The sequence below is a fragment of the Puntigrus tetrazona genome, chromosome 20 (assembly GCF_018831695.1).
Source record: "Puntigrus tetrazona isolate hp1 chromosome 20, ASM1883169v1, whole genome shotgun sequence".
NCBI classification, from domain to species: Eukaryota; Metazoa; Chordata; class Actinopteri; order Cypriniformes; family Cyprinidae; genus Puntigrus; species Puntigrus tetrazona.
In genome coordinates, this window is record NC_056718.1 from 13,716,061 (window position 1) to 13,733,696 (window position 17,636).

General features: G+C 37.5%; 1 protein-coding gene across 1 annotated transcript in view; it reads right to left on the reverse strand.

The window, feature by feature from the left end:
* akap12b (A kinase (PRKA) anchor protein 12b) overlaps window positions 1-16,328 on the reverse strand; it is a 32,297-nt gene extending 15,969 nt beyond the window's left edge. Inside the window, exons 1-2 of the mRNA XM_043220437.1 lie at window positions 16,072-16,328; window positions 839-941 (exon numbers count right to left, since the gene is read on the reverse strand). Coding sequence (XP_043076372.1) covers window positions 839-941; window positions 16,072-16,182 — 214 coding nt within the window. The 5' untranslated portion in view covers window positions 16,183-16,328. The remainder of the gene's footprint in view (window positions 1-838; window positions 942-16,071) is intronic.
* Between the last annotated feature and the right edge of the window lie 1,308 nt (window positions 16,329-17,636).

Here is a 17,636-nt window from a genome sequence, read left to right on the forward strand (position 1 = left end):
CAGGGGTTTTTCTGGTACTCTGGGGATGCTGGAGAAAATAAATGGCTGCACCGAGCATGCTAGAAAATTATGGCTAAATACTCTTGGCTGGCATTACAGCATCAATCATGCAGATTAAATAAAGCCAGTTTTGAGGCATTTTGGGAGCGTTTCAAGGGCTTGTCCTGGTACTGTCATGGTTCAGACTTTGTGAGACATATACATAATGTCTCACTGCAAACATAGCCACAATAATCAGAACTATTTTGCTATTCTTCATTTTCCCCTTCTTTTCTCAGTTTTATTCATAAAGAAATTCCAGCAAAGTGTCTGATTTGACCTCCAAATTTAAAGGCACCTAAGATTTCTATACATGCAATGAGGCTATCTTATTGAAAACATACACATCTTTAAGGGGTCAGCTAGGTCATGGCTTGCTAAATATTATTGGGGGGAAGCATCTCGGTGGTCTCTCTGAGTTGAAAAGCAAGAAAGGAACACAAAGAAACGAATAAAAAATAAACATGGTATGCATTATCGCCCTAGAGTCTTCTAACAGACCTTTGTTAGGGGACTTAAGAGGTCTATGTTGGTGTCCACTTATTGTAGACTCTATGTAGGTGTTCTCGTCTTCAGGATTGCTGGGGATTATGAGAAGGATCAGTTGGGGAAAGAGGGCACACAGATAAAAAGATAAAGATCACATCTTAAGCCACACACACAGAGAGAGACTCCTGACACTGGGAGGCAGCCCACTATTAGTGTCGGTCATTGTCATAACACGCACACAGACACAGAAATAAAGACATGAGAGTTATATATACACACAATGTTCAAGTGCATGGTTGTAAGTACATACCCTCAGCCGGTGGGTTCTCCTCCTTGTGGCCATTATACTCTGTCTGATCATCTGTCTTCCCATTAAGACTGGAAATAGAGATCTGTCCATTCTTCTGAAGAGGCTAAAACAGAAAGAAAGAACATAGAGTTAAAACTGTAACGATCTTTTCAGCAAAGGTATGATGATACATTTTAGTGCAGAGCTATTAAAAATGACATATTTCTCACCAGGCTTTACTAAGTACCCTGAATTTTGACTATATATGAATAACTAAATGTGTTTTAATTATAAATTAAAAAAACATGTACATTCAATTCAGTATTGTTGAAAAGTTAGGAAAGTTAGTAAGGTTTTTAAAACATGTTTTTGAAATAATTTTCTCATACTCATCCAGGGTGCATTTATTTGATGAAAAAATACAGTAAAAACTTCAAGTTTAAAATTTGGCGTTCATCTACACAGACATACACAATGAGTCTCCATTAGGATAGTTTAATTAAATAAATGGATTAGGCTGGCTTCCAAAAGGGAGGAACTTCAGAGAAAGGGGCTGTGCACTATTCAAATGGCTTGGCACTTCTCTTGTGTACTAAAGTGAAGTGTTAAAACAGGTGCAGGAAAAGAACTCAGATGAAAATGAGGATTTGATAGTTCATGGTTTTAATTTCAGCTTCCATGTTGGCTATATTTAAATGTAAGACAGCATTGATAGGTTAGACAGATTCAAATATAGATTGCCTATCTGACTGCCTCAGGACAGTGTATTCATATAACAATTCACAATTCCCTCGGTTGCATTAAATATGTCAGTGATGGAAGAATATCGCAATTCTCAAATGTGGGCTGTCGATCACATTTTGGATCCAGTCAGCACTGCTGGACAGGGCTGTAATCTAAATAGCACCCGTATACTTCACCAACTCTAATGGGTTTTCTGAAAGAATAACCATAATAAATGTGTGTTCATTTTCATAGATATAGATTATCTAGAATTTTTTTACTCTTTTACTTTTATACTCTCAGCTTGGATTTTGAATCCCATTAGCATTCGGAGAAAACAGGAATCACAGACTTCACAATGCATCATATGAGAAATACTTTCCTCTCTGAGTACTATTAAGTTAAAGGTCAATTAGGCTTTAGACTAGTTTAATAATAGAAAAGTAATAGGAATTACAAAGGACTCTCTTGTAGGACCATAGGAAAATATGTAAGCAATGCAATTATATTAAGAAATTTTCTGTTTAGAGGCAGAAATAAACATGAGCGTGAAAACTCAAACCTTCTAGCTTCACCAGTGGTCCAGCAGGTGTCCTTTTAACCCATCCAGGCCTCTGACCCCCAGGCCTATCTCATGACAGTCATTCTACACATTCCGAGACCCCTTCACAGAATTCCAGCTCGATGGGGGCAACCCCACCCAAAATTCCCCTACAACAGCTCTGTTTCATGCCCTTCTTCATCTGACCTGACGTCATTTGCCATTTACAGATCCATAACTCAGATCCATAATTAAAGACATTCAAAGTTTTGGGTAAGATTTAAGCAACATTTTTCTGTTAAGGAAATGCAGCTTTTATTTAGTGAAGATAAGAGTAAAAGCTAAGATCTGTATAATTTTACAAAAATATATATTTTTTCAAATAAATGTGTATCGCACATTCCACAAAAATATTAAGCAGTACAACTATTTTCAACTTTAATAATAAGAAATGTTATTTACGCTCCCCAAATAATTATATTAAAATAATGCCTGAAGGATTTGACATAATTTTTAATCAAATAAATGCAGCCTTACTGAAATAGAGACTTCTTTCAAAAACTAAAATAAAATAAATAAGTAAAAAATAAATACACATAAAACTGCACCAACCCAAACTTTAAGGGTAGCGTCCAAACCACATGTGAAACCACGTTTTTCAATTCGTTCAATAAACATACACACACACACACGCACACACACGTCTCAATATTATATAAACCAGTTCTCCAAAGTATATTTATTGCAGAGTGGAATGTAACACAGTACACACAGTAAAGTACAAGCTTTAAAGTAATTTAATGAGAGACTGATGTATGCATAAAACATCACGTCATCTATTATGAGTTGCTTATTTAAATATTTCAGCCTGTCATTTTCTTGATCAAATCCATGCAGAACATTTACATTTACATTTGGTGTCTGATATCTACTACACCTACTACCATTTTCTAACTGAAAATGAGATCACCACACGGATCAATCCAAGACGGTTTTATGCCAGTTATAACAGTTAAACACAGAAATGTTTTTAAATGTATCCAACTCTGAGTGGCCATCTGAGTGGTTTCTGAGCAATGTCTGACTCCACTGGGGACACACTTGGTCCTTTATTAAGGTCATAACTCAGCCGGGACATTTAACAACTGTTCAACCAATAAAAAACTGGCAGAGTGTGTGTGTTTAAGTGTGACAGTTGTTTATCTGAAATAACTAAAGGTAAACACAATTTGTCTTTATGGCACCACACACTTGTGGGTGGAAGGTTTGCACTGAGGTGTGACATCAGGTGTGAGTGTGTGTGTGTGTGTGTGTGCTGTCACAATTATGATTTGTGACTACTTTTTCAGTATATTTATGCTATACATTAATAGAACAATAGAACAAATAATTTGGTCCTATGTCTTTCCTAAAACCTTCAAAAAACGACATTGATCTGCTAGATTCCTTTTCTCTCCTCTTCCTCCCCTCCACTGTTATAGTCTCTCTGCTTCATTTTGCAGATCAGAGGTTCAGGGACGGCTGTCCATCCCACAAATCACTCTGCAGAGAGGGTGCAAATCTCTTCTCTGTAGGACAGGGAAAGAGCAAAGGAGAAGAGAATTTATGCTGTCTTAAACATCTATCCAGTTGTCAAAGTAATCTTACAGAAATGACCTTCTAAAGTTTTCAAGACTCTGTTGGTATCCATGACATTTTGGACTGTTAAAGTTCACAAAAGTGAAATACTTTGGGATTTGGATTTAAAATGCCCATATAAGTGATCGATGTAAGAACCTGAGCACTTTTATACATATAAAACGTGTGTGTGGACAAATGGACAAACCTTCACAGTAATAATTTTGATAATTTAGATTTTGCAGAATCCTTGAAGTTGTCCTCAGTCTCTTAAATGCAAATTGTTTTAACACCTTAACATCAATTCAACAGGGTGTAAACAGTATATCAAATCCTCATATACCTCATAAAACTGAAAGCCTAGGCTAGTAAATGTATGGCAGCAACATTCATAATGTTGCTGTAAACATGATACATGACTCCACATCTTAAATGCTTGCATAATATGATAACTGCATTGTCAAGTACACTGTGAAAGGTCCAGACTGGATATAAATAAAAAATACCCAAAACTGGCAAAGCTACATTCTAAGATCCATGTTTATTTTTAACTGTAATTGCGATGCTGATAATATAATCTGTTATATTATTATATTATCATATATTATTAAAAATATATATATTTATATTATTTGAAAAAAACTGGTAGCAAATGAGAAAAGTTCAAAATTGCAGCATTTTCACCAGAAGTCTTAGAATTGAGCCCCACTGTACACATTTAAAAAAGTTGTACCTATGATATGTCTCACACAGGGCAATAAAAATCCCCTTGGGGGTCATGGCTTATCCGTGCCTGTTAACCTCTGCCCTTTGACCCCTTGCTGATGAGGATGGAAAACATGAGAAGACAGATGGATCATCGCCATTGTTTGATTTACATCAAGAACTAGAATACACCCCTTATAAAAAGTATTTGTCAGAGTTATACTAAACTAGTATACTAAACTACTACAGGGTGCCATTTCAACACTGGAAGACTGGAATATTCTTAACCTAGATGGACAAATAGAGGACTAGTTTTACACAATGATGTATGTGCCTGATATATGGTTCAGTCACTGCCTGTATCTACAAGAAGGCCTGCATTTTCCTGTACTGTAGGCCAGAAAAAAAAATTACATGAGGTAATTATGAGAAACCTGCCAGAGATGCAGACTGAGATCACTTCTTCAGATAAAAAGGGAATATTAGATGTAAAACTGTGTATCATAAATCTAGAAGTGATAAGAGAAAACATGTGATGTACTAATCGAGCTGTAGACAGACAATAACAGCAGTCAGAATACCGAACCCTGTGGGACTCCAGTGGTGTGTTTTGAGAGTGTGGAAACAAATCATGATAGAATCTATTATCAAAAGAAACTACAGGGAATAAGACTTTAGATCCAAGATCAGCAGCTGATGATTGAAGCAGACAGGTCCAGATAAACTGAAATTGAGGAGCTAAGCTCTCTTGTAAGGGATAGGCCTCGATCAGCCAATAATTCTGTGTTCATTTGCTCATCCAGATGCCATTTCAAACTTGCATTACTTACTTTCTTCTGTGGACTCGGTCATTATAAAAAAAAATTACTTCATTGCTTGCTTTTGCTATATTGCAAGTCGCTTGCGGAGAAAGGTTGGCATTTGAGATCTCATGATGGATGGATGATTGTTTATGCCCCAAACACAAAGTTGAGAAAATAAACCTTCCTGATACAACAAACTATAAGCCACTTAACTGTTGTTCACTGTATCCTCCAGCTATCTTAATTTCACCTACTGCTTAGAACACTGCATCAAGGCATAGTTCCACGGCAGGTGTTTAAAGAATTGCCATTAAATAAAAGTCAATGGGATATAAAGCATCACACATTTAGCCACATTTGATATACAGGAAATAAGCTAAAAAAATAAACATACTCTCTTTATGCATATAATTCATACCAGTGACTGTCAGCAGTTTTATGGAGAACATTTACTTTGAGAGGAAGTCATTGAGGCAACACAAATTGATGGACACATATTGCACATATCATCTTAAACTTAATCTGTTCTAAATTCCAGCTGAATTTCGAAACAGTAAACCTCTCATCCAGCATGAGAGAAAAAGACATGCTTTGTGTAGGGGGTTAAGCACACAGACACACATACACACTTCGGTAACACATATGCAGTATTGGAGCCTCAGCGACCACAAACTGCATGCATCATCTCATTCGACACAAACACAGATGTGAAACGATCAGCCTCTGGCAACACAAAGAAAACCTCAGTCTCTCTCAGTTAAGTCATTTACTTCACAAACAATCTACACCAGTGTAGTATTACTGTGGTAACCTGCCCCAGTGTTTTAACAGGCTAGTGCTTACAACTTGATCCTGACAAATGGGCCACCAAAATATACTGCACCCTAAAACGCCTAATCATATCAAATGTACGTGTGAGTCGATTTGAATCAGTTACACTGCTTGAGATCACAACAGTCTTTGAGGTTCACAAATCATCAGCCTTCTCAACATCTGAATCAGAACCAGAGAGCCGCACACCAAACCCGTTTCTCACTCACTGAAGGGGAAAATCTTTGGATTCAAAGGCAGACAAACACATCATCTTCTTGCCTAAACTTATTAGACTGTGGCAAATTTATGGCATTTGAGCATCACATTTACAAATAGCATAGTGACAGCTTTGCATTTCTTCACCCAGACTTCATATAAATCACATATCTGCAAGGCGGCTAAGGATTAAGTGCTCGCTTTGCTAAAACTTCCTTCAAGTTGGCTTCAGATTTGTTTGTTTCATGGAAACATATGCAGTGAATTCTTTACTTCTCATTTGATGAAGGAGGAATTTATTTTTTGGCACCGACTCGGAGCAATATACAAAAAAGGAGCGAATTTGCTATAAATTCCAGGAACTTGTACATATAAATGTCCGTGAGGAGTCTTCCAAGCTGCGAGCCACCCCACCGTGCGTTTTCCTGATTTTCCTGACCCCCTATTTGTCTCCTGCCGATACTGGGAGTCTTCTGTTCCTTCCACTCCCCAAACAGCTGTCACTAAGGCCACCCTCATGAGCAAACATCAATGTGATAGGACAGGACCTCCCTGTGTCTCTGGCAGATCAGCCGAACCGTCCCAGATTCAACCCCCCCACAGTCGGTCTGAAACAATAAACCTCCTCCTCTCGCTCTATCCCAAGGGTCCTCCTGTGATTCAGATCACAAGGAGAAAGGAAGAGTTCAGACGTGACTCTACTGTTATTTTGAAGAGTTTAAAGGAAGGATCTGGTGGAGACTGGAACTTGATCTGTTAAATCACTGCAGAAATAAGGGACAATTCCCCTAATATTGTTTGAATAAAAAACTTCTCCACTAAAACACTGTTACTAGGGCCCTGCTTTTAACTCATCCGTCAACTTGTTACTGTCCTAATCAACTGACAAACTGTTACTGATACAGTTTTTTGAATACACTTTTCCTTACAATTTCAAATGACATTTCCCATCGGTTGTTGCATAGACACAAAGTGCTTTTTCTAAGGAGACCTGAGAAGATTAAATACAACACCAGGGAAATTAGTTCACTGCCGCCAACAGCCACATGATGTTGTTATCCAACCAAAGAAGATACAGAATTGTTTTTAGACAAAGGAACTTATCACATGCTGTCTGATTTTATTTTATGCCTTAACAATGTTACTTTGGTAGAGGCATATGACCAAATTGGGGACACTCAAATGCAACAAAAATGTAAAATGTGCCATCCCTTTTTGTCCTTCTGTGGAAGATAAAGAAAATATATTTTGAGAAATGTCTCTTTTTGTCCATACAAAACCGACTGGTTGCCAATATTTCTTTAAAATAAATTATTTTGTGTTGCACATAAGAGAGCAAGTCATACAGATTTGAATCAACATGAGGTAAATAATGACAGACATTTTAGGTGAACTATGTCTGTAATGGTTATTTACATTTAAATTAGCACTTTAACTAAAATGAATTAATCTCCCATGACCTATGAGCATCTGTTTTCAAAAACCTTGTATATGAATCTTGCATATCTTCTTCTTACCCTGCCAGTGATAACAGTCATCTCTAATAAGGAGAGAAAATGCAATCACTGTTAATACAGTGCATTGTAGGACTTTCTATATACTTAGACTCAGTATGGATCTGAAGATAACCTCCTGGCATGGCTGTGTGCCAGAGCGATATATGACCTTTCAATCAATACATGATTGTGCTGAGATTTTACAACTCTCCATGGACGCTTACAAATTTGATATGTCCTTTCTAACTTCCAACCCCAACACTCTCATATACAGAAACACATGCACCTTTACCAGAAATAGGGATCACAGCAGTTTGTCAAGAGGCATGAGTCATGATTTGTCTTTCAAGGATGAAGAAGGGTTATTCTGTCCTCTGAGAGAATGAAAAAGAGAGATAGTGTATGTGTGTGTGAGAGAGAGAAAGAGAGGGGGGGGGCAGCATCTGGTTATTTTAGGTACAGTGCTGAACTGATGAGACTCTGCACTGCAGTGAAGGAGAAACAGCGCATGTGCTTGAAACAGGAAGTGCTTAACTCCTCCTCTGGCTTCCTTATTTGTTTAGCTGTCTTGTAAAGCCAAAGTCACAAACAACATAGTGACAATTTCAAACTGAAGGCATGTGAACAGCATGCAATGTGGTGTCCCCCCAGGCTTGATTTTAAGTCCTTTAATTGTTTAAACTATTAATAATATAGCTTATAAGTAACCTTCTGTTTTCTAATTTTTTATGTATATTTTTTCTTACTCTGTTTTTGAATCTGCTTCTACATGTACTTGTGAATGTTTATGTAGGCTATGAGTCTTCAGGACGGCACTTTGTAAACAGTTTTAAGTGATTCTGTGTACATAAAGTTTTACATACCAAAAGAAATAAATAATTACTCAAATCTACAGCTACACCAAAAGTAACTTTTCTCACAGAAATAGTACACTGTCTAAACAAACCACTTCACCATGGTGGTCTTAGCCATTTACACACAAACACAGCGTCATAGTTATTATCTATTAGTGATGCTTCCCCATGACTTAAATGGATGCTAGGGCCCATTTCCAATATTGATTTTACTCAGTCACAGCCAGCACAGTTACACTCTGCTATCAAACTCGCCCACATCCTTTCATCAGTGATTAGAAATCAGATGTTATGCGATCTGGATGAAAACTCCACAAACAGCTGACACAAATATCATTCACTCTTCACTCCTAACTCACACAGCAGAACTTTGTTTTTTAATGTGAATAAAAGGATTCATTAGGAAGCCTTTACATCTGCCAAAACTGTCATGATGGATGAATTTTGGTAAGATTTAGGGGTTGTTAGGAGAGTAGGAATACAAATCTGACAAAGCTTTTTTCTCTGGCAAATGGAATCCACATTTTAATTACATCTCACTGAACTCATTGAACTGCTTCTCCCTAAGGGGCACAGATAAAGCTCACCCACATTGTTAAAATTCAGAAACAGGAACAATGCTACATTAAAGATCATTTAAACTGAAATGTGCCCCTATGTAATATTGTCTATTTGCACATAATGTTTGCATTTTTGCAAATGATAAACTAAAGAAAAAATGCAAATAGGACATAAACACAAAAACTGCCAAAAATCTGTGCAAAACACAACTGCATGTTTGACCACAGAGATATGCCTCTTCTCCACGATTTGATGCACGGTTGTTGTCATTTTCATTAGGAAATGCTTTTCACAGGAGGTAAAAGCAATGTGAAATTGCTGAAATAAAATCTGAGCAGCCATCTCTTCTTTTTCAGGAACAAACACATATCAGATCTTTTGTATGGGAGTGGTTTCTGTCTGTGATGACATTGCATCCAGTTCCATCCACTGATTGTGGCTTCTGCCTAATTTTGTTGACATCATCATTATTACCCTGTGTGGGAGTGTCTGTATTTGCATAATCTCTTTGATCCAAAGGCTGATTGCTACATGCATAACAAAGTAGACGATCTATCACTGTTACGTACAGTTTAAAAAATCTGAGCTCGTAAAAGTATAGCGACTGTGTCTGCCTGTTTACAGAGAAAAAAAACCTATGACATCAGTTAAAACAAATCAGCATTACTACGCTATAAAACTAGAATGCAAACAGCCTGGGACCAGCTGGACAACACAATCTGCCAGACCAATCCAATTTCCAGAAAAAAGAACATTACACTGTAGTTCTTCCAGCTACCAACACCCTCAGCATCTTCCTTTGTTCATAGATTTGTTTAATATGCACAGGGATGACAAATATTTAACCCAGTAAGTCTGAATATATTCAAAAGCATTCAATCACCTGCAGTTGAGGATTCACATTCAAATCCAAAAGCCTTTCAGAATCCATCCTAGTGAAACTCCCGGGTGATGTTTATCTTCAAATGAGCTATAGATAAGTCGATAGTCTTCACTACATTTGTAATAAGCTGTGAAGACAGCACATCTAGGAGCCTTTAGTTCTTGTTTAGCAGCACAATAGGTTTCTTGAGCTGTGAAGTGCAGACAAAAGTAAACGCTTGACAGGGATTGTCTTTTTCTGGCAGGGCAGTAATGAAACGTTATTGATGCTGGCTCCTGATGAAAGCACTTAGTCTGGGATCTCCACAAGGAGAGCGCTTTACTTTTTATCAGCACATGCCCATCGCCAGTGAAGAGTAACTCAGAAGATAAGGAAATACGATGAAATTGCTTGTTTACTTGAGAAGAGGAGTGAAACTGAGCAACACAGAAACATTTATTTGCTCCATATTGTTAGTTAAAGATGATATGTATTATAAACGGTCTCATCTTTCTACCTCTGCCCTCATTGGCCTCTGTTTTTTCTTCTCTGTAGAGACTGTGTTTTTATGTAACTCTGGCACTTATTAACATTTTATGAGGCCAACTTTACTTCTAAAGAGGGAGAGAGGGGAGGAGGGGGATTGAGACAAAAAAGAGAGTTAATGTGATGGAGGAGGACAGTGAGAGTGTGAAAATAGAACCCTTCTATTTTGACCCATGTAAACAGGTCCTTTCTAATTGGAGAGAGCCAATGAGACAGAGAGAGGGAAATTGAGATGGCACCAGCAGGGTCAGAATGAGTCTGTATTTCTAAACACAAATTTGGTTTAAAGCTTTAACGATTGTTTTTCTGTACACAACAAACTAAATGAAACATTACCAAAGAATTCAATGAATACACAGCAAACATTTTAATGTTTTTGAAAGTCTATGTTATGCTCACCAAGGGTGCACCAAGGGTGATCAAAAATTCAACAGCCATAACTAGTCTTCATTGTCACATAATGCCTCAGAAATCAATCAGATATGTTCATCTGATGCTCAAGAAACATTTCGTATTATCATCTTATTGAAAATAGTTGTACTGCTCTTTTGTTTTAATGTGAAAAAAATTATACATTCTTTTAAGATATAGAATTATCTGATGAATACAGTTCAAAGGTATGTTTTGTAACACTGCAAATGTTGTCCTTGCTGAATTAAAGTATCACTTTCTACTACATGAAATATATTTAGGCTACTGTATGTATTTTATGATGCATGCAGCTAATGGTGTGAAATATATCTGAAAGTTGCTTATTTAATTCGGCATAAGTAAAAGAAGATTGTTTATTTGGACCCTTCTGCCAGCAGCCATCATGTGCCTCTGAGAACAGACCTGTCAAGACACAGACAAGCTCTGTGTGTAAATGAGTTGTTTTAAAAATAGCTTAAATCTCTGCTCGAAATAACACATAATCAGGAGAATAACTGGATCTTTAAACAGGAAGTAACATCATGAGCATCGTGCCTCCTCTAATTTCTGGACAGGAAGTCCTGCTCTGAAACAGGGTGGTCCCTTTAATAACTGATGTAATTACCCAACAACAAACTATAAACACTCACTAAACACCTCATAAATGGATTATAACTACTAAAAAAAGAATCAGTATTTTTTTTCCCCTAAACCTGACATTATATTTAAATAGATTTTCCACAGCTCACCCTTCACTCATCTGTTTTTTTCTTCTCTTTCACTTTCCCTCTCTCTGGCTGATGACAGCTCACTCTCCATCGGCATCCTTCATCTAAGTGAATTACTTTAAGTGCCTCCCTCTTAACTCTAATAAAAGACTAATGGTCTTTTCACACACTTTTCCTTGCATTTCAAGGCCGTCATATGACAATGCATTGAATGTTTACATTCAAGTGGTCAGCAGGTCCTAGGTTTAAGCTCATTGGATTCTAACCTTAGTGTGAAAATTATATAGTTAACTGATTTAATTATTATTATTATTTTATCATTTTATAATTGTATTTATTAAATATCCAGATCAGCTGAACAGACAACTTTTCCAACTAACTGAGCAATGTAAGAAATTCCTCTTTGCAGTCAAACCTCAGGAAGTACCCACTCCCACTCTAGTGCATTAGTGTGAATGTGACGGTGGAGCAAAAAGCCTGACAGGCCAAACCATTGCCAAACCCTCATTAACCACTGATTCCCTGATGTCTGCATGCACTTCCATCACATCCTACATTGCATAATATTTGACTCCAGTCCCTATTTTCCTTATTTGCTGATCCTGGATCAGATCCTCACCATAGAGCTTCCTAAGCATTGCTTCACTATGAACCTCAGTCACTGATCTCAAGTCAGTGTGATCAAAGACATTTAAAACTAATGAATGCTATGACTGTAGAGTCAAAAAATGCTGATTAGGTATCATGAACAATGCATAACAATTGCCAACACTTTTTTTCACTAGTAATAGTTGCATATTAGCATGCATATCATTAATATCAAATAAACATTATATAATATAAATACCTCATCCATTAATTCATTGATATACTGGCAGTTTATTATCGCCTATAAAACAGATATTCTGCATGACCATATTCTACTTCCCTAGACCTACCCAGGACCTAAACATAACTACCCTACTAACTATTAATAAGCTGAAATTATGCATGTATGAGGTGAAACTTTTAGTTAATAGTTTGTTAATAGAGTGGACTGGACCTTAAAATAAAGTTTCTTTTTTAAATCTTCATAAAAATGAATGCTAAGACACTAAACCTTCGTGTTAAAATTCTGATGTTTTTTTTTTTGTTTAATAAAAACAATTGTGTTTTTCTCATTTCTTTTACATGCAAAAAGAAAAACATATCCCTCTCTCTCCATTTCTCATCTTTACCGTTCTTGTCACCTCCAGGAGCAAAGCACATGCTAATTATCCATCTACTTGTTTTCCCTCCCAGTGCCCTCTCTTTCACTCTTTCTACGTGATATGTTCCCATTCAAACAAGCAACTTTCCTCCTACATCCCCCTCCCTGCATCACTCTCTCCCTCTCTCTAGTTCTCTTTCTTCGGGCCGATGCACACACAGCACCCCTCTGCCCCGGGACCTGTCCTCCAGCCCATCCTAAATGGGCCCTCTGTTCTCTTCGTTCTCCACTCCTCCCCCTCTTCTCGGGTCCCATCCTTTATGAGGCTCTTATCTGATTGCAAACGCTCCCACACCACCCCTCTCTCATTACCGTTCTGACATGTAAAGGGTTTTATACCATTCTAAATAAAGTTAAATAAGTTTGCGCAAGCTAATCGCAGGTTTGGAGTGTTTTCAGGCTTTGAATGGTGTGAATCTACTCCAGATAATCGCAACCAAAGAGTGTTTATGAACTTGTCAATCGGTGTATTGTTGGTTTGGAAAAAGGCCAGAGTGTGTCTCTCATAGTAAGGGAAACATAGGCATTATTGTGAGTTTATGTTTGCAATTCAGTCTTGGGGCTTAGCCATTGAATCCACAGCAAACAGTCTGAAAAGAGTCGAGAGCTGAGGGTTAGCCCCTATTGGTTTTTTAACAAAGTGAGTGTTTTGGAGGCATTTCAGGGGGAGGAAATGTTCAAATGTGAGGGGATGTCTAAGTAGATGCCCAACTCCTGTATGTTTTCGACCCATTTTTTCAGATAGCGCGAATGTGTGCAAAAGAGAGAAATTACTAAAATTCCTATGAGCACCAGAGAGGATGTTTATCAACCACATCTCCAGTAGGGCGCCTCACACAAACGCTGTATACACAGCATGTAGTTGAATTTCTAAAGCGCGCAGGCACACACACATACACTGTTGATGGGGCAGCCTCTCGCGTCTTGCCAGACCACACCTGCACAAGGGTCCTTATCTGATAAATAGCAAACACTCGGGTTTTGAATATTCCATATCTCATGCACGTTTCGACATGTTTCAGTGTAGATTTAGATTTACACAGAATTCAGAGAAGTCACAAAACTGGATGGGTTAAACAACTTTTTGTGTCTTGGTCCAACAGCTACATGTTTATTCCTTTAGGCTCGCCTGTTAAAAAAAGTCTCATACTGTATACAAAGCTCAGCTGGTCAGACAATCATCATACACTTCACAGAAACTAAACCGCTGAAGAAGAAGATTGGAATGCTGCGAGAAAACAAAATGCAAGGTCATTGTCTTGTTTGTATCTTCTTTGAACCGAATTGTAACCCTTTTCAGGAACAAAATGTGTCCCATCATATTTATGCAAATATCTCTCCTAAAACAAGCTGTGGTCTGTTGTGTAAAGTTTAGTAAAATAATGCTGTTGTAAATGAACAACTTACAACAGTTAATATCTCAGCTCTCAGCTAATAATATAGTCTCAGCAAAGGCTGAATGTACTGGTAGATGTATAACAACATTTACAGCAAATATGTTTTCCACTTTCACATATGTAAAATTTATACACTGGGATCATCTCTGTAATGGCTTTGTCAATAATGACCTCTGTGGTTTTTTGTAAAAGCACTTTTTAAATAATTAATGTCAATCAATATGAGATTTGATCGTGATTAAATTTTCATGGGAGTTATGCCAAAATATTAAAAAGTTATTTTAAGCATATAGGCATATAAGCATTTTTCAATTATCTTTATTTGTGTTAGAAGAAAGAATGTCTTACGAGTTTGGAATAACATGACGGGGTATTCCTATTTAAATGAACTATTACTTTTAAGACTCACTCAAGCATCTTTACAAATTATGTAATTTTATAATAAACCACAGTATAAGATCAGTCAGTTTCCATCAAGGATCATCCTGTGATTCTTGGTAAACCCCTGAGTTGTCTGCTTGCTATATTATCTTGTCATTTTAATACATAGCTCTTTGAAGCAATATAACGCCAATGTGTAAGTTATGCATCCCGTGATTTGACACATGACAAGAAATAACAGCATAGTGCAAATGTGTGTCTCTAAATTAGCCAAGGCATAACGTAAGAGTGAAAAAGCCCCAGCCCCAATCTCACGAAAAACAAAGGTGGCAATCTCTCATGAATATGTACAATTTGATTTGTAAAAAAAAGTAAATAAATAATAGTATTAATAAAAAAAAAAATGGTTAGCATGAAGGTCCACGTCTGAACCTAACCATCAGTGAGGAATAAGCAGATTGTACGAAAAAGTACAAATATGTACGAATTCATACGAAACAATCTTTTTTCTTGCTCCAAAATCACTGAGGGGTTTCTCTCATCAGAAAATGGTAAATGGAAAAACCTGGAGTGGATCTAAAACACAACGATTACAGAATCACAACCTGTTCAATTGTTGTTTAGCAACTTACAAAAAGTAAAACATGTTCAACATAGTCATAGACTAAAATATAACCAATTTCGACCTCTATAAACTATATGTATCACACTTCTTATATTTACTATCAACACGACTTTGATTAATTGCAATCCCATGCACTATTAAGTATGACAGCACTACTGCATTTGAATGATATCATATACAGATGCAGAACTAATTTTAGTAAGATGGCAAGTAAACACGTTCAAACACTAATTAGCCCAACCAGGCGGATATTTCCATCATAAAATATTGACAATATGCCCCTTCATCATGAATTTTAAATGCAGTCGTATCTCAGTTTTCCTATCCCTGACGACATCCCATGTTGTTGCCTGAACCAAAAAAAGCGTCGCACCTCTGCTGTAATAACCGGTGAAGTCAGTCTGACTGCATCAATACCGCATCACTGCAAAATCTACTCCTTAAAATTGAAGAAAAGCTTTAAGAATAAACACAAGCAATCACGCTTCAACGTTTTCTCAAATACTCGCTAAGGCGAATCAGAAAAGCGCACAGCGCAGTCCCAGCTGTCAGAGGTATCAGGTGTTTACGCAAAGCTCAATAACTAGCTGCGCCACACATCTGACTCAAGGGGTCCCGAATGGGGATACTTAGGTGAGCACGTTCAGCGCTCGACTCCTCTTTTGTAAACCCACATCCACACCGTCACACCGGAGCGACGAAACCACTTTTCAAGCGCAGCGTTACCTTGCCGTCTACGTTTTCTCCATCCTGAGTGTCGCTGAGCTCCGCGCCGATGTCCTCTGGCGCATCTTCAGGGCTCTTCGCGTCCCGCTGCACGGATGATGTCGCTCCCATGATGGATAACGTCGCCGTCTCTCCACTCTTAGTCAAGTAACGAGCGTTCAAAAGGAAGTAGGTATCCAACGGCCCGTGTAAATGCGCCCTGCAGTCCGTCCCGAGGGTTGTCTGCTTTGGAAAGTGTTGAAACGGGTCTGTAGGTTCACTTTTAGGAGCCCTCCTCCCATCAGTATCACATGGAGAGCGGCCAGACACGCCTTACACACAGCATCAGACCAGAGAGAGACCTGGGAGCGGAGCACCATCAGTTTACACAAGTACAAATTAAACATGACAACCTTTAAGATAATCATAACATTTTATTAGACTTAGATGGACAAGATACATTTTTGAGGCTAGGGCTTACAATTCTCTCTGGTTTTAAGCTGATGTTATTCTTAAAGAATTATTAACTAATAAAAACAAGTAAATCAAAACATAAATCAGTTTTCTGTTAGTGTTACGACTCAGGACAGTATAAGAAAATGTCTTACAAGAGCAAAAATGATCATTATTAACTATATGCTTGATTTTTATTTAAACTGCTCATGAAATTTCATAGAACGTAAAGATTTTTATTACAGCACCTGCCTCCCTTAGTAAAATGAAAAGCATGCAGAACTATTAATTTTACAATGGCACGCAGCTGCAGTAATAAAAATATTAAAGCTTAAGCTTCAGCCCTGGTTTTATTTACAGACAGTGGGAATGTCAACATTGGGTGCCGGATGGGCCTCCACAGAAAAACAGCCCAATGGAACGTGTCCCGCAGGAAATCTCGAATTAAGAGGGCACTGTAGCTTGCGTCCACATGCATGCATCTAAATCAACCGTCTCTGTTAATTGCATGTTTGGCTGTGCTCCAAGGCATTTTGTTTAGAAGCTTTAAATGCGTAAATTAGAGGCCACTTGCAAATCACGACCAAGTTTGCACAAGCCACCTCGTGGTGGCACGTTAAACTGGCTCTGTGTGTAGAGAAGTAAACAACACCTAGGGTGAAGATTCAAATATATAATACATAAATATATTTTTATATTAAATATATAAAAAATAAAAACGAATGCATTATGCATTACATTTAGGTCATTTGGCTATGTTTATGTTATGCCAAAAAAATCCACTCTTGTAGACGCCTATATGCTGTGCTAGGCAGACGTTTGTTCATTGTCATAGGATAATTTGCGCTATAATAAAAGAAAAGAGAAACATTTAAAGAATGTTTAAAGAATGACTGAAGACATGTTTGTTTTTCAGAAATACCCAGACCATATTTAGAGGCAGTAGTTTGTGGTGGTAAGAGAAGTAGTATGTTTTGAGCACATTGTTAAATCCATAATTTAAAAAGACATATGCAAAAAAGCTCAGGTCATGACCTGTACTGAGTGTTTTGTGTCCTCAAAAAACATTCTTTTATAACTTAGAGCAGTAATTAGCTTATATGCAACATTTTACAAGTTGCGGACTCCTAATT